A 23,209-nucleotide genomic window follows, 5' to 3' on the forward strand; every position below is an offset into this window, starting at 1 on the left:
TGACCTTGTTGACCACTCTATTTTATGGCCAACCTTGCTCAATTTAGGTTGTATGATAAACTCTCCAGCAAGGTACGATATGGACAGCGGGGAGAGTGCACACCACACTTTGAGGTCAAAAGAGGCATTCACCAGGGCTGTGTTTTGGCACCATTACTTTTCTCCATTTTTATAAATGAAGTTGACAAAGCCCTTAGGTTGATACAGGCAGATGCACCACAAATAGCGGAAAATCCCATACCCGTCTTGCTTTATGCAGACCATGCGGTGTTGCTCTCCTGAACCCCACTTGGCCTACAGCGACTAATGGATAATTTCAGCCTTTTTATTAAGAACAAGAAACTCTTAATAAATAAGACTAAAACCTTTGGAATGGCTTGCGGACAGAAACCCAAGAAATGTAAAACTTTTTATATAGAAAATTCCCCTGTGGAATTGGTTAATACCTTTTGATACTTGGGTGTAACTTATTCAGGAAAAGTGAACTGGGTGAATGAACCTATAAATGTACGGTCCAAGATGTTTAGGAGTGCCCATGGGATCTTATGATTTGCAGTTAAGCTAGGCACCCGCCGTATTAAGGATATGGTTGACATATACAAGGCGAGGTGTGTTGCCATAGCCCTTTACGGTGCAGGAGTTTGGGGCCATAATCATGTACAGACACTCCTTTTTAAAACGTCTTTTGTGCTTACCACCATCAGCATCAACTGATTTATACATTGTGAAGTAGGCATTAATTATTTATCGGATCTTATTGGCCTTCAGCCATTACTTTTATGGAGGTCCATTTGGGCTAAAGAGGAGACCAAATTTACTCAATCTATTATTAGAGATTGTCTTTCCCTGGATAAAAGTCACAGGATCCCCTGGTTGAAGAATATACAGGATTGGTTTGATAATTTATTCAATCTTTCTATCCAGGATGACCCTGGTTGTGTTACACTTATATCTAAACAGAAGATTAAAAATACATTCTTAGCACATCAAAATGAAGTTCGAAGGAGAGTGATTGGGAAGCAACCAACTCTCGTATTTTATCAACAGCTGGAGGTTAGAAGAGGCTTCCAAAATTACCTGTCAGTAGTAACTAGGCCATCTCATTGCTTTATATTGACTTGTTTGAGATTAGGCATAGTTCACCATCTAGTTGCCTTTCCCACCACAAAAATGTGTCCGGTGACTGTTTGTCCTTGTGATGGGATATCCAAACAAAGCACCACCCATTTCTTACTATCTTGTAAATTCTATTCCTTTTTAAGATGATTTTATCTGAAACCTATATTTTTAAAATGTAATGTGAGAATAACCCATGCTGTTATGACGTTATTGGTTATGCTGAATGACCCAAGATTATGTTTCTAAGTTGCTTCTTATATCTTAAAATCTATTGCTGCTAGGAAATCTTTTACACTTGTTAATTAATTGTACTTTTTATGAATTGGATACTGTTACTAACAAATTGCTGCTAGGAAATGTATGTATTATTATTAATTGGATTGTCATATGTATTGAATGTTTTTTACATGTGTGTCTTAAATCATGTTTTTGCTTTTATGGTTGCTGCACAAACCGAATAAAGCCTTTTGAATTGAATTGAATTGAATTGATCCAACAACTCAAAATGAGAATGAATCCTGATTGAAAGGAGTATTTTGATTTAAAACAGTCATCAAACATGTGGTTTTATTTTTTATTTCAAATATTCTCTTTTAACTTACCTTAAAAATAATCAGTAGTTATTTCACCACATCTTGCTCAACAGCACTAGAGGCAACATGTTGGGGTTGTATTGTCGGTACTGTAATCTCAGGATCTGCTCCAAATAACAATATTGTTCAACACTGCACATTTAGCTATAATTTTGAAACATGTTTGGAGATGGTACTTGAGGGCAACACCTGAAGCGTCCTTTCCAGATTCCACATTTTCTCCCCATGACGGAGAATTTAATATTGTGAGCTTGGTTGTATCTCCGCTCTCTCCGTGTAGGTGGCAGAGTCCAAAACTGTGATGCAGATGCACTGTCTCCTAAAATGTTAAGAAAACAGAAATTAGTGTGGCTTTTTAGTTGCCTGCTATCTGAGGGTAGAATATTTAATATGTGCTTGCCAAGTAGAAAACTGTCTGCAAAACCACCTTGAGACAGCCTATTCTATGTATCACCTAGGCGGAACATATATATCTATATATCATTAATGTGGCCTGAAAATCAGGCTACAAGGTTTGTTATTATACAGGATGCATCACACACAACCTGTATATTGAACGAGTGACTATCAACACACCCTGTGGCATTAAAGGAAATGTGCCAGACGATAACATTATATTTTTGCATTCTGTAAGTCTTGGTGACACGCAGGAAAAAAGTGTACTACTTTTTTTTTACCAACATAACATCAAGAAATCTCTTAGAAAATGGGATTACAATGCACTTTGGGACACTCCCTGGTAACTTCCAGATGCTAAAAGCTGTAGGCAAAACAGTACCTGCACATGCACTAGAATAGCATTGGTTTTATCTGTGAGGGTTTGTAGGTGTGGATATAAATCAGCAAGCAATTCTAAAATGTCCTGACTACTCATCCTATATCTCCTCCTCACTTCTATTGAACAACCCTAAAATTCCTATCCTGTCTCCTCCTCTGCATACCAGCCAAACTTCTCATCCTCCTGGCCGAAACATACAATGCTGCCATGGTGAAAGGGGCTGAAGCATTTTGGGTCAGTTTATATAGGTTAAACCTGTTTAGCAACAGATTGAAATTGGTAGTAATTGTATTTCCTGAAAATAGGAATTTCTAAAAGGAAGGAATCACAATTTGGAGCAGCCAAATTGCCTTTAGTATATTCAAAGTGGGGTATTTGCAATTGCAAATTACTATTCGGACCGAAAAACGTTTGTACAGCTCGCCCTATATGACCTGTAGAGGACAGAAATAGGTGGAAAGATCTGTGAGCAACCAAAGTGTCATCATGCCATCGGTAACACCCAGAATTATTTAATTGCAATCCGGAAGAATGTGTGTGCTTATTTCCCATTGAATCCCTGCCAGTGTAATACCCTACCCTTATTTAATGCATCTGCCTTATTATTTAATAATGGGAAACCTCCTACTTTTTAAGGAATCCCTTTTTTAAATTATTTTTAAATGATCATCATCTCAATAAAAAAGTACAAGCACCATACATGTATGTACAAATCGGTTATGGTAATATCAAACCAGTGTCACTGATCTTTGATTTCTTTATTTTTTTTCTGTCATCTCCAGGTATGGATGGATGCTGGAACACAGATCTTTTTCTCATATGCCTTATGCATCGGCTGCAATACAGCTTTTGGAAGTTATAATAAGTACAACAATAACTGTTACAGGTAAGTATTCCACAAGGATTGTCTCCTAGTCAATGATTCGGAATGGATTTTTTAAATTTTTTTATTTTAGACAGTTTTGTATAGCGCGAGCGTGACCCTTGGTTATCAGAGCGCTTCACAGATACAAATACAATAGGTAGGTTAGGGATACATCTTGCATAGAATAACCATTCAGAGAATGAGGTAGGTAGGTGTAAAGTTATGTAGTAAACCTTATCATACTGATAAAAGGTAGGTTAGGTATACGATTATAAAGCATTATAGCATAAAAATTTACAATGGCGAGGTATATTAAGCTACTACTTGACATCGGCATGTGCATATTCCAATATAATTTCAGCCAGTGTCTGTCTTCAAGGTTATCATACATGTTATTCTATTTGCCTACTGTACTGTAAAATGTAGTACAATAACAATAGATCCAAATTGTCTTTATCTGTGTATTTTTCATTCAGATTCTGGGTAAGCATAGCGCCTCTAGGTTATCCCCAGTACAATTAGTGACTTTCTATTTACTTCCATTAGTAGTTCTGCTTTGGCACAACTATGTTGCGGTGGCGGTGATTTCCCTTCTTGCCTAAGTGAGGAACTTACTCATTCGGAAAATCTTAGCTTCCCTCTTGAATGTTGCCGTGTTAGTAATTTCCTAACATTTGGAGGGAGTGAGTTCCAGATTCTAGGGGCTGCCCCTGAGAAAGCTCTGTCGTATGTTTTCTTTTTCCGGAAGATGGGTGGTCGCAGCAGCAGCTCCTTGGCACTCCTGGCCGGTCTGTCTCCTCCAGATAGCTCTATCTTCTGAGCCAGGTATCTTGGAGTTTTGTAGTGATGCGCTTTGTGGGTGATACATGTCATTTTAAGTTTGATTCTTGCTTCATATGCTAGCCAGTTTAATGACTTCAGGTGTGGCGTGATATGATCGAATTTCCTCGATCCGGTGATGAGCCTTGCAGCTGAATTGAGACTAACCCTGGGCGAAGCACTACGCTACGCTCGTGTAGTTTGCAAAGTTTGCGCAACTTCGCACTATGCGAGCTGCACGTAGCACAGTGCGAACACGCGTAACGCAGCGTAGCGTAGTGCAGCGGTCTTTTTTTGCTTGTTCGCGGTCCTCAACGTCATGTACGCGACCGCGAGCAAGCAAAATGACATCCCGACGAGACTCTCTCAACGCAGGGAGGTCAGGTTTCTCATTGCGAGTGGTCATGCATGCTCGCGACCGCTCGCGATGAGAAACTACCAGTTTGCGTTGAGAAAGCTGCTGCTCGAGTAAAAATCTACAGCTCGCGGCAAAAAACTACAGCTCACACTGTGCAAGATGCGTAGTGCGAAGTAAAGTTCGCGTAGTGCAAAGTGCACTTCGCGTAGCTTCACGTAGCGCTACTTCGCGAACTACGCCCATGCTTTTAGTGGTGCCGTGGAAATTTTCGGTAGACCTGCTAAGGTTGTACATCCATATTCAATCCTTGAGATAACTAAGGATTGTACTGCCATTTTGAGATCTGCCGCAGAGATGAATGGTTTCACTTTCCTAATATAGTTCAAGTGAAAGGAAGCATTTTTTGCCATTGATTTGATATGGGCTCTCATGTCAAGGCTCTTATCTAATGTGATTCCTAACGATTTCGCTGAGTCCACTAGAGTAGGAGTGCAGTTTAGTGATGTGATCAATTTAGACCATTCTTTCACTTCCGTGTGGTTCTTTGGTGGAGAGATTAAAAGGAACTCCGTTTTTTGTGCATTTATCTTCAGATGATTGCTGGTCAATCAGTTTAAGGCCTCATTCATTAACATGATATCTCGCAGAGATGCGATCTTGATGTATATCTGCGTGTCGTCCGCGTACATATGATAAGATATGTTTGCGTCCTTGAGAATTTCTGTCAGAGGTTCGACATGAAGGTTGAAGAGTGAAGGAGATAGTGTAGATCCTTGAGGGACTCCGATCAAATTAGGACATGATGGGGATAGTGTATGGCTGATCAAAAACCTTTGAGTTCTATTCTGAAGGAAGGATTCAAACCATTTCAGCACATTTCCCGATATTCCCATCCTTTTATGTAGCCTGCTTAGTAATTTTTCATGATTTACCGTGTTGAATGCAGATGACAGGTCCAGAAGGACTAGTAGACATGTCCTCTTCTGATCTAGGGCCTGTAATGCATCATTGACAATATGTAGGATTGCTGTTTCTGTACTGTGGCCTGTTCTAAACCCAGATTGACAATTGTCTAGCAGTGTGAAATTATCGATGTGGTGGCTCAGTTGGTTTTGTACACATTTCTCGATTAGTTTGGCAAATATTGGAATATTGGTAAGTGGGCGAAAGTTATTAGGATCTGCTGGGTCCGCTGTTGGTTTTTTGATGATGGGAACAATTTGGCCTGTTTTTAAGCAATCTGGAAGCATCCCTTGTGATAGCGAGGCATTTATTATTTTGGTCCATATTGGGATGACGATGTGGTTGATTTATGTAGACATTTGGCAGGTAGTGGGTCATTATAGTGGTTATTCGGTTTGATATCCGATAATGTTTTGGCGATAGTATTCTGATCATATGGCTTGAAGGTATCCCAATGCGCTTTGTTTTTTGCTTCATCGTGGTTGATTGTCAGGATGGGGTAGTTCAGTCTGTGTGGTTTGTAGGGCAGGCTGTCCGCTGCCTTCTTAAGCTCTATTTCCAAAGAGTTGGCCTTGTTGGTGAAGAAGGTTGAAAATTCTTCACAGTTCAGCTGAGTTTTAGTGGTTTCTTTGGCCGTTTTGACTAATTTGTTGGATTGTTGCTTTAAAATCTCGAATAGCTTCCTTGGCCTGTTTTTGGCGTTATCTAGTTCTGATCTAATATATTCTTTTTTGGAATTGAGGATCTTTTTGTTGTATTCATTTCTAATTTTGCTGAGTGATTTCAGTTCGGGTGTTGTAGGGTGTTGTCTCCACTTTCTTTCAGCAAGTCTTAGTTTCCGCCTATCATCATTCAGTGCCCCATTGAACCAAGGGTTTTTGTCCTTTTCTGTGACCCTTTTCAGTTTTAGTGGCATGGTAGTGTTGACTATGTTTGTTATTGTTGTAGTGTAGTGGTCCGTTAGGTCATTCACATTCTGCATGTTGTCGGGCGGATTCAGACCTTTGTCACAGCTTTCTGCTAGCCGTTCAATATTCACATCCTTGTTGTCCCGGATCCACTTTTTGAGTTTAATAGGCTGCGTGGTCTTATTCCTTTTCAAGGTGGGTATTAGGAAGGTTATGGCATGGTTGTCGGACCAGTCACATAGCATAACTGAGTGGATCACTATGTTCTTGTTTTTTGATATTATCCAGTCCAGTGTTGCTCCTTTTGCATGTGTCGGCTGTGTGCATGCTTGGGTAAGATTTAGCTCAGTCAAAAAGTCTTTAAGAACGCTGATCTGTTTGTCCTTCTTGTCGTCCCAGTGTAAGTTAAAATCGGCCAAGAATATGTAGTTAGAGTGGGTGTTAGAGTTTTCCGTGATGATCTCCATTAACTGGTCTATGAAAGTAGCATTATTTCCAGGAGGGTGGTATAGGGCATGTAAGTTGCATCTTTGATATTCTGTTGATCGTATATTTAGACCTAGGTATTCACAGGATTCGAGAGAGTCGCCTTGAATTTGGTTGATTTCTATGTCCGATCAGTGTATGCAGGCTATACCACCTCCTATCTTTTTGGGTCTTTCTAGTCTCACTATGTTGTATTGAGGGGGCGCTAGCAGATCCATGACTGGAGACGATGATTCCGACACCCATGTCTCTGTTAGGATTGCAAGGTCGATTTCCTGGCTAATAATAAGGGCCGCGATGTCTGACGCATGTTTTACTGCGGACCTACAGTTGAGCAGTAGGCATTTCAGAGGTTTTCTTGTATTACTAGAGTCCCGCTCAGACAAGTTGATGGATAATTGGACTTGTTGTAAGTTGTTAAGGTTAGGCTTCCGGTCTTTATGTCTGGATGTTCTATTAGCATCAATCGGAACTGTTCTAATTTCTTCCCCTCTACTATGTTCTCCAGGCTCATATTGAAACAATGCTTCCATCACTACACAATGTTTATCTTCAAATTAGGGCCAGTGTTTTTATGGCATTATGTAGCTGCAGTTTTACCACTTCTGCTACATTATCCTGCACTGGGTGAATCATTTGTCATCTCATCGAGAGAGAGTAATTTTTTTTTTACATCATATGAATCAAACATTAAAAAGAAATGCACCCTGTGGAATAGTATTTGTAATGGGAATCTGGTGAAACTTTAGTTGTTTCTTCATATATTGAGTGTTAAACTAGTGCGAACTTATACTAATTAGTTAAAATTCTTCCACAGCAGTATTAATGTGTGCTAAAGAGGTAGAATAGTGAATAGGAATACGGGCATGCTTCTATACAACAATATCAACAACAAAATATAACCAGTCAAGTTAAAATAATATCGAATACACTTGTATTGTATCACATAATCTTGTTTTACATATTTAGATTTATATTTGACAATTTCATTGTAAAATGCATAGCACGTTATATATCTATACGATAACGTCTAGTCCTGACCTTGTAAGTATATAGCCAACAAGGCAGTGGATACATTCACCAGGGCCACATAGAGTCTCAAGGTTCAGTTTTCTGACCCCTGGGCGCTAAGGACTAAGTCAATGGGCCAAGCTGAATCACTAATCCAGTTGGACTGCAACCAATATACCGCCTACTGAGCAATGTTTACGTAAGAAGTATTTTCTGCCGATTATCAATCCCATAAAATGAGCTCAAGGACAATCGGTGGACACTCAAATCCTCTTTCGTAAATGAATAACACACTCAAACAGCACTAGCAAACATAATGTGCATTTTAAATATTTAATTTAAAATCCTAACTTAGTGCATAGGATATGAATTGAAATCACACAGAAAATAAACAGTAATGCAGCAAAGCCATTTATGAATAATGAGAATAACTGGAAATATGGTTATTGATTTTTATAGCCCTACCATCCTCATTTTCTTTTGTAGGTGGTATGCTTGTTCTAGTGAGCTATTAAAAATGCAACCTACCTCTGAATTTCAAAGATGTTGAGCCTCACATACCTGTATAGGAACAAGATATGTTGTTTTGTCTGAAATAGCAAGCCTGTTGGTCCTATCACAGATGTTACAGTGCTGAAAAATAAACAGTGATCGGTGAAGTCCTCTGTTACTGCAGCAACCTCAGATTCAAGTGGGTGCTGTCATCGTACAGGTCCCTGTTTCAATATGCCTGGTGCAAAGCTACACTCTAATCTTTGACCTAATACATGAGGTTTTTGTAAGGATTAGCAAGAGGGCTTGAGAAAGCTGTTTGAATAATCAATTAATATGAAATGGACGAATGCTCTTACAGCTTTCGACTTTGTTCGGCAGTGTTCTTTGTAAAACACAATAAAGGTGTAACACGCAATCACCAACTCATAAACTCTGTTTGTTATTAAAGCACAATTATAATACTATCAGCAACAGGGTAAATACCATGAATGTATTTTCATCATCTTTATTATCATATTTGCATGCCACATTTACAGAACTGAATAGCATGTGAAGAATGTGCATTGGTTGCAATCAAGAGTAGGCACTTCATGAGTGTTGGACTAACACAAATTTCATACCAACATAAATGACTCCTGGGTGGAAAAAGTTAGATGTTTATGACAGCGCTCTACAGGGGCATAGGCAAGGATACAGTTAGTGAGGGATAGGAGAGGTACATAGATTTTGGATAGTCACTGCATTGTTATCTAGTGTTCTTTAAAGAGGTGTGTCTTCATCTCTTTTCTAAATTGGATCAGCATTAGATTTGTTCTTACGGACACAGGGATGTTGCTTGAGAACCATGGGGTATGTAGGTGCAAACTGTAACCCTGGCTTAAAACCTAGCCGTAACCTTAACTCTAGCCATAGCTCCACTCCTAAACCTACCCTAGGAAGTGGTACAATAATATAGTTGCCAGAATATGGGTTCCATAAATATAATTTCCTAAATATTGTCTATAGATATATCACCATATCACCGCATTGGAAGTATTATCCCAATAGAATTATAATTTTGTAGACAATAGATAGACACAATATTTGTAAGTTAACATTTTTGAGTACAATATTCTTCCAAGAAGTCAACCCTAGACCTGAACCTAACACCTTCCCAGAACCTAACCCTGCCACAAACCTACCTCCAGCTGTGAGCCTAAACTGATCGCTGAAACTAACTTTATCCTTGAATGTAACCCTTGCCTTACACTTTGCCTAATAGTTTCCATAATATTTTTCCCATAGCATAAGTGAAGACCATATTATGGCTACAGATGTTTATTATGAGAATATCATGCCCATCATCATTTTGTAGGATGATTTATGATGGCCAGAGCATGTCCCACATTACACCACATAATTTGCCCTTTCTTGTCACATACTTTAGTCAAATGCTGCATTGGTTGTCGCTCCATTTCTGCATAATTCCAGTTGTCCTGCTTCTCATAAACCAATGTGCAGTTTTGCATGAAATTACACTTTTACTCATGTAGCCTTAGCCCTGAGAATGTTTTCACCACACTGTATTAAAACAAATTTCAATGAAGTACATCCAAAATGGTGATATTACAACATACCTCATAAATATTATCTCAAATTCCTTACAAACTTCGATTCACAAAACAGCTCACATTCCTTTTGTTTCCCATACAGCTATTACCAAATAGGGGCAGATTTACGAGTTTTTCATGCCGCGTAGTGCAGCAGCCACAAATGCTGCGTTGCCGCAAAAGGAGAGAAGAGGAGAGCACCAAATTTACTGAAATATGGCACTTTCCTCTCCTTTCCCTAGCACCGGCTCTGAAATCAGCTGCCATGCAGCACGGACACACTTTTCTCTGTGAGTCTGACATCGTTTTTGTACTGGAGTGCATAGGCCATCTTAAACCATTTTCCCTCTTTGTATGTGTACTGTACAGAGCAGCACATGTACTAAGTCGGAAAATGAAAGAAAAATGAAAATATTTCTCTTTCTTTGTGACTACTTCAAAACGTGCAGTTTTCTGATGCTAACCCTGTCTACTTTATTTAGTAAATTGGGTTTAGCATCAGAAAGCTTGGGAGGCGCAAGGGAATGTCCATGCTCCACCCATGGTAAGCCCCTTTGACGCTAAGTAATTCAAAGCAGCTCTACGCCTTACTTTCTTGTTATTTACAAGCTTAGCGCTGGAAAGTAAATCAGAAAAAAAGATTGTGTGCCGACTTGCGTCACCCTTGTGATGCAAACACGGCATAAAATCTTATTAAATTTCCCACCTCGTTTCTTCTTCTGAATCCTTTATATTGCTCTAAATATCTGCTGCATGAGACCTACTGCATCCAGAAATACCCACCTCTCATGTCCTGAACTACTTACCTCACTTTCCTCCTACAGAGGGCAACACCTGCCCATTTAGCTGGATTTCAACGAGACTGGGAGTGCTTGGCAGTGCAGGTGTGAAAGTGAAGCAAAAGATGCATGGAATAAACACCATTTTCAAACACTTCCTCACTCAACTTCATAAGCATTGTTTTACTGGGAAAAATACAGATGCCATTTTCTTGGTCTTCACTTCATTAATGTCTCCCTCATTCTGTTTCGTAAGGAGAGTAACCAATTTTAGTTTCTAACTCACCCTGTTTTTCTCTTTCTCAGGGATTCAGTTGGTCTTTGTTTCCTGAACAGTGGTACCAGTTTTGTAGCTGGTTTTGCCATATTTTCAGTTTTAGGTTTTATGGCACAAGAACAAGGAGTACCCATTTCCGAAGTGGCAGAATCAGGTGAGTGAAAGGATTGCACAAATAAGATGGGCATTGCTCCATAGGCGGGGAAGGGGGAATTGAGTGTGTGTGTAACATCTCATATTGTACAATTTTTTAGATTAATTTGGAGAGTGAACACATCAATTAAGCATATTTACTTTTGCTAGGTTGATTCAGATTGTTTTCTTTAACCACTTGCCCGCGGCCGGAATTCCGCTCCTGTGCTGGACATTCCGATCGCGGGCGTGGTCATGACAGCTCCCGGCCGTCGTCAGCACACGAGCACTGTGACGCATGACGGACAGGAGCCGTCATCAGCATGCAAGGGGTTAAATACTCATTATAACTTTTGGGGGCTAGCACCTAACAACTCTTTGCTTTTTGCTTCCAGGTTAAAACTTATGTAGCTTCTGCCTAGAACACCAAATTGGCTTCAAGGATTGGTGTTTACTTTCGTCATGATTATTGGTGGATGGCTTGGAAATCAGTCACTAAATTTCCAAGGTGCTCGTGTTGAAAATAATCTAACCCCGGGCAGAGCTGACATAGTGCCACTACGCAGAGTACCACGGAGTTGGGAGACAACTCTGTGGAACTCCGCTCCGCGATGCTCCCCACCTCCACCCCCCTAAAAACAATATTTTAAATTAATTTAAAAAGAAAAAAACACATGTACCTGAACATTGCTGTATCCGGGCTGCCCTCCTCCTCGTCGTTTCTCACCTGCAAAGCCCCTACGTTGGACGTTCATCTTGCAAGAAATGCGTAGTCAGAGTTTTGCCTAAACTCCTCGTTCTAAGTGGAGTACGGAGTAGGCAAAACTACGCACACTCCCTGGGCGGAGCGGAGTTCTCTGCCAGCCCTTACAATAAACAGTGAGGGAGAGAAAGAAGCTTGCTGCTGTTCACATTCAAGGTTAATAACATCTGGCGATAGTAGGCAGTTCAAAAAGATTTCAGAGGTGAATTTGCAGGGTAAGATTTGAAAAAAAATGAATACTCTATCTTCTTTTTATGTCTCTATAAAAGGTCAAAATTATAAAATGAGTCTAGCTTGTTTGCGTCATGATTTTCTACTACTGTAGGGAAAGCACCTCAAACATGCAGGGGGTTAGAGCTGATATTACTGTTTGGGAAGAATTCAAACTGCAAGTCACCCAGTGATACGTGGGCCAGAAAAGGCCAAGTGTTTAGGAAACTGATCATTTTTAACAACAACTGATCTAAAATATCATATAGTCTTTAATCAATTGGGAGATTCTTGGCCTCCTGAAAACCAACTTGGCTACAATGTCCTGATTCTTTGGTTGGTTCCATTGTGAGGGAGATGATGAAAACCTTTAGAGTGCGTTATGCTTTAGGCCTATTGAGAAGTTTAATAATCGAATTGTGTCGAGTTCTCCGCTACGGCAAACACAGAACAGCGGGACTAGGATACCAATAGGAATGACACTTGACCTTTCTAGAAGAGCATCTGTGCCTTGCTCAGTCTTCCAGGCATACATCTGGCAGCTAGTGAATTCCAGAAAGAAGAAAATTAGATGCCGTAAGCGGTGAAGATGTCTGCCTGTGCTTTTCCTACTTTCTTTGTAAATTGCAACTTTCGTATTCAATTACATTTTCCTCAATTCTTTCTATTCCAGCACTGGGAGTAAAATAGCCAGTCTGTACATGACCACAGCAGGGTAATATTTAACATATTTTATAAATGATAAAAATGTGTCGTCTTTTTAATTAGATTCATGATTAAATATTTCCCCTTGACAACTCAGAATTAAAGTGAGGAAACAACGCCAAAATGTAAACCATCATAAATTTCACAATTCCACTTGCAATTTTCTGAAATCCTGATTTAAATGCAAATCGTGGCATTATAAAAGTTAACTTTCAAACATAACTAAAGCAGGTTTTTGTTTATTGGTAAGTCTGATTGTTTTAAACATGTTCGAGCCTCACTGTTCACTATTTAGTTGTCAGGTAGAAGTCAGATTTGTCTACATTTATCAGTGAATTTGCCAGTGCCATGCATTTGCTATAAGACTAATAAATATATTTATTAAACATCTATAATCACAGAAAAGTTAGACAGAGTTTTACCTTAGCAGTTGCTAATGAGTAGAGCTTCCTGAGGCAAAGCATGGCACATATTTAGAGCAAGAAATTGGACACTTATAGGATATGGTGACATGAGAATAAGTTTTGATTGTCTAGGAGACAGTTATTAGAATGAGATCATGAAAAACACTGAGGGCTAGAACTGTCTATATTTGTATGTGCGGGGAGACTGCAGTGTAAGTTCACCTTTGCTAATCAGGCCCTAAAGCTCAAGGCAAGTCTCCATCAGCTATATTAAAAAAGGTGTCCAGGTCTTATAATTTCACATGCAAAGAAACTTTGAAAATTCATAACCTGGGTGTCAATTACTACCCTTTTCTTGCTGTGAGGTGAGTTATTGCAGTTGGCCTAGAGGAAGATGGCTGCATATGGTTACATAATTAGGCTAATTTTAATTTAGTTTTTACAAGCTCAACACTTGGCCAATAATTTCCAGTCATTTGAGTGGAGCACAAAACCAAATCAGAACTCATGTATCAAGGGGACTGTATCAAGGAGACTGACCCCAGGAGAGCTAGGTGAAAGTGACTTTGCATACTGGAGGAATCCTTTGTTGTCCATTTGCTAAACTATAAAAAAAATTGTGATGCAGCACAGGAGCATGTTCTGCCTCAAAGTTAAACATGTTAGTATGTTGAGAGAGACACTTTTTTCATAGATTTAATTTCGACTCACCTACACTATAGAAATAATTATTTCAAGCGAGCAGCTACTTAATTTACATTATACTAGGGATTCAATCCTCTTATTTAAGTGTTGAATGCTATTAGGAATTTTTGGAGGCAGAGAAGCTGATATTAAGAGAAGACATTTTGAACATTTACTCTATTTACTGCTAGGGCTGCCACATTCTTGGTTTAGTATTCCAAATTCTTGGAAGTGAGTCCCTACCAAGCTAGGGTTTTGAAACTCTTTGTTGTGGACCAGACAATGTGACTGCGTGCTTGTATGACATCTGCCAAAACATCTTCTGGAGGGAAATAAGTAGCACCTGGTATAGAACAAGCTTCCCTTAAGACTGGCAAGAGTAATGTATTCCTAGTGAAGGTTGTGCTCTCCCCATCATTGATCATGCCCAGAAAACAAGAAGATGTGCACCTAGTAAGAAGCATGATAGGACCTAATTGGGTGCTTTGCCCAGACAAGAGCCAATGATATCTCAGATTTAGAGCCTACCAAACTCATACATATAATCACTGCCCCTCCCACACACAATCAGGAACATGAACAAATGTGCAAAGGAAAGCTTCGACCTGTTGGAATGGGTAAATACGATGTCAAAGTTTTGATATGTGCAGGCCCAACAATGGTAATATCAGTAAATGCAAAGTGAATGTATTCCATAGCCTGTGCCCACATGATCTCGTCAGTGCTCGTCAATGCAAAGTCAATGTATACCGTAGCTTGTGCACGCAGAGATGTGCCAATATCAGCAATGATGCTACCAATTTATTTCATAATCCATGTTTGTATGATTATTTTATTTTTGCCAATAAGAACAATGCCAATGTACGTTCAGACCAAAGCCAACATAACGTTGACAACATCAGTAAGAATATGCAAGATGATTATTGCATTCACAATGTTGATAATTTCGTTAAAAATTATACCAGTGGCTGCCATATTATTCTTAGGAGTTCCAATGAACTCATATCACTGTTGTCGGATTCATCCAAGGTGACGTTCCCATCAACCCATGTTAGAGATAAGTGGGCAGGCAGGTCACAGGTGGGGTCACCCATAAACTAAAGATAAACACGCACCCAGGGAAAACCCTGATCGATTGCACAGATAGATAGTTGGACCACAGTCCAAACAGTCTGAGGTAATTGGTCCCAATAAAATACATTTGGTCAAAGGCTTGCAGTGCCCAGAAATACTGCAAAGCCAGATACCACATGTAGTTAGGGACACTCAACCAATCAGGAACCGGCATGCACAGCACACATAGTGATCACACCCTCCTCATACAGGACATCAGGGCATAACCACACTGGCCCACATTAGCTCTCATCGAGGTGAGAGCTAATTTCTGTCCTTATGAGATGCACACATGTGATTGGTTTATGACTAAGTGTTATTGATTTATGACGACTAAGTGTGATTGATTTATGACTAAGATGCTCTTTAGGAATGTAGAGAACCTTTTATTGTGCCTCATGAACTGTGTAAATTGACAGCTGAAACTTTGTACATTGAAAGATTCTGAGCAGATGCATTTTGTCAAGACAGTGTTTAATCAAACCAACTTGTTCCTGTTATGCCAAACGCCTCTTGTCTTTTCATTTATTTAAGCTAAATTCATAGTTGAGCAACAGACCTCTGCCCCATGCTTTTACTGTTCTTGAATATGAAAGGGACACATAACCTATTTCTGCCCATGTGTACATCGTACATAATTGGAAATGCTTGAAAGAAGAGCATTGTCTTTCCAACAAACTAAAATCTAGGTATTTCCATTCTAACCTGAGACTTCACTTCTCTCAATTGTTTCAAGGGTTGCTACTAATTAAATATTTTAAGTGCAAACCGTCAATTTTATGGGAAACACAACTAGCATAATTGCAACAAGTGCTATTTATACAAATGATTCTATTTTCGTACACTGATACTTTGTGCAAGAGTCACAAATCTTTCTTCTATAGTAGATAAACCATGAAACAATGAGTATACCCAGCATTATTAAATACCTACTCACAGGATCTTCTTGGTTAATTTAGCCCTTTTGTTTTACAAAAATGTTGCTGTTTCATTGTTACCAAAGCAAATGCATCATTTCAATAAAGCTATTTATTTCAGAGAAGTAAGGCAGTCCATCACAGCATTCAACATTATCAATGTGCTCTGCTTACACCTATTAGCAAGTGAGAGGATGCACTCTTTAAATGTAGATACCAAAATGTGATGTATCAAGGTGTGACCGGACTTGGGATGAGCCAATACACATTTCTGTTTATCCATTGACTCCAGGCCATTTCATTGGTCTCAAGCAACCATTAAAGGAGATTTTTTATACAGAAATTATGGGTGAGTATCCTTTAAGTGGCCAGGAGTAAGTGATGAATGTTGGCTTCCCTCCTATTATTATCTGCACTGAATAAAACCCAAATAAAGAGGCACTCTTCACCACTCTACAAACACATACTAGATAAGTTAAAAGTAAAGAAAATTGTTCCCGTCAGAAAAATCTTAGAATCTGAGAAAAAAAAAATTCTGTAACTAATGAGAGTATGGAGGGCCTTACCTAGGCTTTAATTTGTCACATGCTCCAAAGTTCAGAAGAGCAAGCTGTAGATCACAAACAGAATTTTTTTTAACACGTTCTATACTTTTATGAGATTGCTACCTTGGGCTGTATTTCACAAAGTGCCCCAAGGGTGCAACAGGTGTTTGCGCCTGCTTTACACACCCATCGGGGCACTTTAGTATTACAGAAGGGTCCCCTTCTGGAATACCGATAGCGCTGGTGCACATAAAATGCCTGCGCTATCTTTCGGGGGCATTACCTCATTTGCATGGGGGCATACCCCCTGCCAATGAGGGGATCCCTTTGCCTTTGCGCCGTATTACAGATGCAGACACGGAGGCAAAGAAGCTGTCAGGAAGTGCACTGACAGTGCCCAACGTAAAAGGTGAGTCCCCTGAGAGCAGCCCTCCTGAGGGGCGAAAGGGGGTACCTCAAACATTCCCTTGCAGGTGAGTGCAGTCACCAACTGAACCCACCTGGAAGGGGATCTATAATCCTCTTATAAAATGCTGACGGGTTGCTGCCTGCACAGTGAAAACATGGATTGGCTTCAATTAAAAGGTTCACCCAACTCAATGAAGGAAACTGTGCAGCATGTATAATGTGGCCCCTGATGTTCTGATGAGAATACATTTCTTCAGATTGAAGCAGAAAGTGTTAGTGGCAGCACGGAGGGTGGGTGAAATCGAAGTTCTCGGGGCATAACTGTATACTAAGAAATCCTGTCTCTGACCCTAGCCAAAAGAAGGGACCTAACGGTCTGGTTTGCCTTTCCATTTACCCTTCTCCTTTAACAACAAACAGCACATAGTCAGTGTAAAATATTGGATTTGTTAAGTGGGGTGAGCACCCACTTCAAAGAATAATCACTTGTCAGGGTGAACCTCAAAAATCATTAAATCAACCTGTGACTAACCCACTGGTAGCTTGCCACAAAGCATTCTGGCTTAACTCATAGACAATGTGTAAGGTATTTATAAACAACCAGTAATAAAGTGAAAATGCAAGAACATTTCCAAACCTATTTAGAAAATACCATCATTCAATCTTTATTTCGGCCGTTGGCCATCAAAGATATACAGTAAAACATGTATAGTCACTATAAAATCAACATACATAATCAATGACAGTATAAAGCCTTAAAATTACATATTAATAAAACTACGTTAAAAACTGTGAACCTTAAGATTAAGAGGGAGCCTGCATCTTCAAAATGCGAATGCGAGTGTGCCAAACATTAGTGAGGAACTTTACTAGTGCGAATACAGTTAAACTGGAGACATCGGTTTTTAGGATTCTATACATTGGGAGGTACTCCCTACCACCCAGATTTCTAATCAATGGTAAGAGCCAGTATTTCCTCGCTGCCTTGTAAGCTGGGCAAAACAGAACTACGTGTAAATCACTTTCCTCTGCCGCAGTGCAAGCCGGGCACTGCTTGGTGGAGGGAGGCGATGACCAGGAACTGGTATAGGATCGTAAAGGCAGTGTGCCGTATCTCCATTGAAGAAACAGCTTCCTGGCCAACACGGGAGAGATGGCATCTAAAACTCTCTCCTGCCTGTACAAATCCTTGCTTTGCAAAAAGACAGAAGTTAGTGACCCTTCACACTGACTGTCTAAGGCCATGGCTAATTTATGTTCATGATAAGCGCTAGCCAGACCTTTCCTTGAGATATTTAATGAGGCATTAGCAGGGTTAGACCAAAGGTCGGGGAACCCCAGTACCGTACAAGAATTTTGAATGTATTTTATCCAGGGGATCGATAGCGCTTTCGGGTGGGTCAATAGCTCCATTAGTTCCGCCCTATAGGCGAGAAGTTCGTTGCTACTCCACAGCCTTCGCCGGAAGGCTATAGGTCTCAAGCCTAGTTCGTCAGCTATGGGGCACAAGCCCAGATCTAGCCTCAGAGGGAGGAGCGGGGTGCTCGGTGGAAGTGCGACTATCTGTCTGATGAATTTGTTCTCTGTTAGAGACAGACTACGACATGATGTGTGTCCCCACAATTCCGCCCCATACAGTAGCACCCCTGGCTTGCGCTTTGTAGATCTGGATAAGCGACCCCAGTGGTCGGTATGTGGAACCATTTAACATCCGCGTGATACCCCCTGTGGTATGTATCAGTTTTAGATTGGCCCTGCTCTGGTGTGATCCCCAAGACATAGTTTCATTGAGAGTTACCCCAAGGTAGTCAAAGGTGGAAACTCTCTCGAGCCGTGAGGCTCCCAATAGGGGATTTGGACGCAATTTATGACTTGGGTTCAGAACCATAAACTTAGTGTTGGCCGCAATAATTTCTAAGCCTCTGTCAGTGCAAAAGGCCACAAATGAATCGAGGATCCTCTGTATCCCCATTGGGGTTTTGGACAGCAGCAGGGTGTCATCTGCAAACATAATTGCAGGCACCCTACTGCCGTTTAATTTAGGGGCATCAGTGTATTCAGTTGCATTTAGGTGGGCGATCACCCCGTTGACAAAGAGGCAGAACAGGGTCGGTGCCAGCACACAACCCTGTCTAACCCCTCGGTCAACGGGGAATCTATCTGTCAGAGCCCCAGACCTCCCGCACCTCACTCGAGCATAATTATTCTCATGCAATCTCTGCAAGATTATCAGGATGTCCGGGGGAACCCCCATCTCAGCCAAGACGCTCCACAGTTTCCCTCTGGGCACCAAGTCGAACGCGTCCCGCAGATCCACAAAAATTGTGTATAGGCTGCCGCCTTCGAATACCGCTGCCCTCCAGTAAATAATATTCAATCGAAAAACCTGGTCCACCGTGGAAACACCCTTTCTAAATCCCGCCTGATACGGACTAAGGACACCCAGCTCTTCTGCCCAATCTTGAAGCCGATTCAACAATACCCTACCAAACAGCTTCTGTGCCACATCAATTAAACTGATTGGTCTGTAGTTGGCTGGGAGAAGAGGCGAGCCCTTTTTGAAAATGGGGACCACCTCCGCCCCCAGCCAAGTACTAGGGATTTCCATACCGCTGAGGACTCCATTGAACAACGTGGCAAGGTAGGGCGCCCAAACATTGGGCTCCTGCTTGAACAGGTCCCCGGGTATGCCGTCCAATCCTGGCGCCTTTCCCGAGGTAAGTCCTTCTATTGCAACCCTAACCTCGCCCAGTGTTATTGGATCTCCCTCATAATCAGGCCAACCAACACCGGTGTCAGTGGTGGATTCTCCCGGTTCAGAGCTGTAAAGGGATTGAAAGTGTGTCTGCCACACCTCTGGAGCAATATTTGGCTCAATTGCCGAGTGTAGATTCCCCGACCCCCCACTTACTATTCTCCAAAACATTCGGTGGTCCTGTGTCACTAGGGACTTAGTGAGCTCTTCCCATTGGCTCTCTTCCCATTCAGTTTTGGCGTGGGCAATACGTTTTTTATATGCCCATCTGCGTTCTCTTAGCTGTTCCCCGCCTAGACCCTCCTTGATCGCTCTAAGGAGTTCCCCCTTTGCTCTTCTACAGGCTGCGTTGTACCATGAGGATTTACATGGCTGCCCCCTCCTTGAGTTCTGCACGTTACTAAAGAGGACGGGAGCCACAGCCTTTATGAGATTTATTTATTTATTTATTTTTGACACTTGTAAAGCGCTGCTTATACCCTTAGGCGTCAAGGCGCTAAAACCATTATTGAAAGGGTGGAAGAGAAAAATAGACACGAGAGGATGAAAGAATGAACAGAGAACAATTAAGCATGATTAATGGGAGAACAGCCAGGTTTTCAGGAGTTTACGAAACTGAAACAGTGTAGCACTCCGTCTGATGTTGAGAGGCAAGGTGTTCCAAAGTCTGGGGGCAGCCACAAGAAAGCAACGGTCTCCCCAGGACACTGTTTTGGTGCGTGGAACCGACAATTGATTAAGAGTAGCAGAGCGTAAAGCTCTTGTCGGTTTGTAAAATTGAAGTTTGTCTCTCAAAAAATGTGGTCCTTGATTGTTAACTGATTTAAATACTATACAGAGAGCCTTGAAGAGGATGCTTTTTTGTACAGTCAGCCAGTGAAGGTCTTTTATGTTTTGGGCAATAGGTTCAAACTTTGTTTTGCCGGTAATGAGACGGGCTGCTGCATTCTGTATAGTTTGAAGTTTTGTGATGACTCGAGATTGCGCATTAAGAAATAGACCATTACCGTAGTCCAGGGATGAAAGGACAAGAGCCGAGACCAGTGTCTTAATCGCAGGTTCGGGTAGAAATGGACGAATTTTGCGAATCATTTTTAGTTTTAGGTGCGCTGTGGATGCTGTCTTATTGGCGTGATCCATAAAGTTCAGTCCATCGTCGAAGATAACCCCCAGATTCCTGACCTTCGAGGTCGGTGTAGGAGGGATACCAAAGGTCTCTGGCCACCAACTGGTGGACCAGGCTGGGGCCTGGTGTAATTTGGCCTGTGAGTCCTTAATTCCCACCTCGGTAGCCAAGTCTCCCACAGTTTCCAGAATGGGTATTATCCCTGCATAAAGCCTCGGGAGTTGTTCCTCACTTGAGGCCAGTTGTTCCCACCTGATCCTTCTCCTGTTGGTTTCCAGGAGAAGTTCAGGTTGGATCCCCTCCCCTGATGCCGCACGAGTTCGGCGCCCGGGGTGGGTGAGGTCAAGTTCAAGGGTATTGTGATCACTGTCTAGCCTTTCCCTAACCCTAAAGTCCCGGATAGCCGGCCAGTTCACTATCTGTACCAGGACATAGTCCAAGCGAGATTCTCTTCCCACTCTATTATAGGTGGTTCTGCTGGGTATGTCGGATCTAATACGCCCATTACAGGCTCTAATTCCAAACTTCAGGGCAAGGGCTGTGATCTGCAATGCTACAGGAGTCCATGCCTTCGGGGGGGAGCTTCTACCGTAGGCACAGACCACCTGGCCTCTTCTTCCATTGGGAAACCCTCTAACAGGCCTGGTAGTGGCTCGAAATGGGAATTTAAGTCCCCTCCTACTACAAAGGGTAGATCACTTGGTAATTCGGATAAATAATCCGAAAGTTCATCTATAGTGGACGATTCCCTGGCCAGACCAACTGGCCTAGAATAGATGTTTATTAGGACAAGTTTCACTAGATTTGGCCAGGACAATAGAACCACGAGGATGTCATTGGAGGGGACCGGTAACCGTGTGGCCTCACAGCCTAGGTTGTGAGCCCTCCTGAGGGACGTCCTTTACCTTCCCACCTGGCCGGGATGAAAAATGACTGATAACCTTTGTGCCCATAGTCTTCCCTTGCCCAGGTCTCCTGGAACATGCAAACATCCCCAGTCTCAATATAGGTTTCCCAATCTTGAGCAGCCAGCTTGTTGGCTAGTCCGGCTACGTTCCAGCAAATTAGTCTCAGATGTTCGATGGTTGGAGTTGCCGAGATGGGAGAATGGGGGGTGACAGTTCCAGATGTTGCACCAGTTGTTCCATCAAGAACATTGTCCAAAGCGGATTCAAGTGGCTCAGGGAGATTACAAGAACCATTGTCCCCGGTCGCAAAATTATTAGTGGACAGTCAATCAACCCCATCAAGCCCGCTCAGACAATTAAAGCGGTTAAAATGGAAATAGGGTATTTCAGGTGACTGATTATTTGGACATCGGACATATTCTTTATATCTTGGTCTCCGTTCCACCCTTGTCCAGTTTCCTTGTGGCCGATCATCGTACATACGGGTGGGTGGAAAAAAGAAGGAGACTGGCAAGGTCTGTATGGTGGAATCCAATGATCTATTTGAGCCAGCACAGATGTGTAAAACAGTGCCGGGGTCCCTGAAAGTCACCATTATACAATCCCCCATAATTGTTTTCCTCGTCTTCCCCAACCATGGCACCCTTCTGACCATAATGATCTCGTTGTTAAAGTGTTGTGGTAGGGGTCTATTCCAGTTGAGCCATTTAATGACTTTCCTTTTAAGGGATTGGAAATCTTCGTTTTCACCCCTTCGTAGAGGGGGGGCACCCGCTAAAACCACCATAAGAGTATTGGCTTCCGGTGGCAGATCTGGTCTCCGCGGTCTTTGTGCGGGCTGGCCGGGAGGGGGAGAGGGAATACTAGCAATGGGTGGAAACCCATGATTTATACCAGGGTCTAGATTAAGAAGGGCCGGGTCTATTAGCTGAGGAGGCATGATATTTGGGATACTTCGTGGGGTCGGACTGGAATGGCCATAAGTGACTGCAAGGGGGGGACAGTGGTAGCGCCCTGGGAGGCTCCCACATTTGCGCGCTGTAATTCTCCTGTTTTGGGAGGGGGATTTTGCTTGTTAGGGAGAGCTCCTTTGGGTGGGTTGGACCCCATGGTTCTGGTCTGCTTGCTGACCGAGGTATTCAGGGTAGTTAGAGTTGCCTCTAAGATGGTGAGCCTAATCTCTACTTTTTTCAGGCTTTCGCTAATGGGCTGCAAGAGTGAACGTAGTAGAAATTCTATGGTCCCTGAAGATATAAGGGGGGGAGCTTCATTGGATGCGTTAGCCGCTGAATCACTGCTCGTAGCAGCGGTGATAGCCCGTGTATCCTTGGTAGAAATAGTGTTCACATTATCTTTAACCCTAATGGGAGTAAGTACAGGCTTATGTTTTTTACCAAAATCTAAGTAGGAAATTTTGGTTTTCCCCTGTCCCTTCGTCGTCTGTCTTCTACGCTTACTAGGTGGGGGGCCATGCATTTCCACCGCTACAGTGTGTTTGG

The 23,209-nt window shown here is 41.8% G+C and overlaps 1 protein-coding gene across 2 annotated transcripts in view; it reads left to right on the forward strand.

Moving 5' to 3' along the window:
- The window catches only part of LOC144769598 (sodium- and chloride-dependent GABA transporter 2-like), a 762,140-nt gene that overhangs the window by 562,952 nt on the left and 175,979 nt on the right, over positions 1-23,209 (forward strand). For both annotated transcript variants that reach the window (XR_013598730.1, XM_078653757.1), the window contains exons 8-9: positions 3,273-3,376; positions 11,070-11,194. Coding sequence is in view for 1 of the 2 variants with exons in the window: in XM_078653757.1 (XP_078509883.1) it covers positions 3,273-3,376; positions 11,070-11,194 (229 nt within the window). In the remaining variant the exon portion in view is untranslated. The remainder of the gene's footprint in view (positions 1-3,272; positions 3,377-11,069; positions 11,195-23,209) is intronic.

The sequence above is a fragment of the Lissotriton helveticus genome, chromosome 1_1 (genome assembly GCF_964261635.1).
Source record: "Lissotriton helveticus chromosome 1_1, aLisHel1.1, whole genome shotgun sequence".
In the NCBI taxonomy this organism is placed as follows: domain Eukaryota; kingdom Metazoa; phylum Chordata; class Amphibia; order Caudata; family Salamandridae; genus Lissotriton; species Lissotriton helveticus.